This window comes from Nestor notabilis, unplaced genomic scaffold (assembly GCF_000696875.1).
Source record: "Nestor notabilis isolate BGI_N333 unplaced genomic scaffold, ASM69687v1 scaffold29300, whole genome shotgun sequence".
Lineage (NCBI taxonomy): Eukaryota > Metazoa > Chordata > Aves > Psittaciformes > Psittacidae > Nestor > Nestor notabilis.
In genome coordinates, this window is record NW_009911987.1 from 1,150 (window position 1) to 1,556 (window position 407).

Consider the following 407-nt stretch of genomic DNA (forward strand, 5'->3'; position numbering starts at 1 on the left):
GGGGAGGAGTGTGGGTGCGGGGTGCTGTTGCCCATGGGGGAGGTTTGGTGGCCAGGGGGGGTCGATACGGGGTCCGGGTGCGTCCCCAACGCCCCTGACTACCTTTCCATGTCCCCGGTTAGGAACGAGGACCGGGAGCGAGCGTGGAGGGCGTCCCGGGAGACCAAACTGGAGACCATCCCAAACTGTGAAGCCTGGTGAGTGCCGCAGGGCTGGGGGCACAGCACGGTCCCCACTGCCTCCACCCCTGGAACCCAGCCCCGCGTCCCGCCTGCTGGCACACACGTGGGGAGCAGAAGCGGGGCACCAGGATTCAGGGGTTCCCGATGCTGCTTCCAGCAGCGTGTCCCCGGTTCCCACCAGGAAATGGGAGCCTGGAGCCACTGGCTGGGGGGCACGCGCACAAG

The 407-nt window shown here is 68.3% G+C and overlaps 1 protein-coding gene across 1 annotated transcript in view; it reads left to right on the forward strand.

Annotated features, from left to right (window-relative positions):
- Positions 1-122: 122 nt before the first annotated feature.
- The window catches only part of LOC104407892 (regulator of G-protein signaling 19-like), a gene marked incomplete at its 5' end in the record, with an annotated part of 2,866 nt that continues 2,581 nt past the window's right edge, over positions 123-407 (forward strand). Inside the window, one exon of the mRNA XM_010017297.1 lies at positions 123-197. Within this exon, the coding sequence (XP_010015599.1) occupies positions 123-197 (75 nt within the window). The remainder of the gene's footprint in view (positions 198-407) is intronic.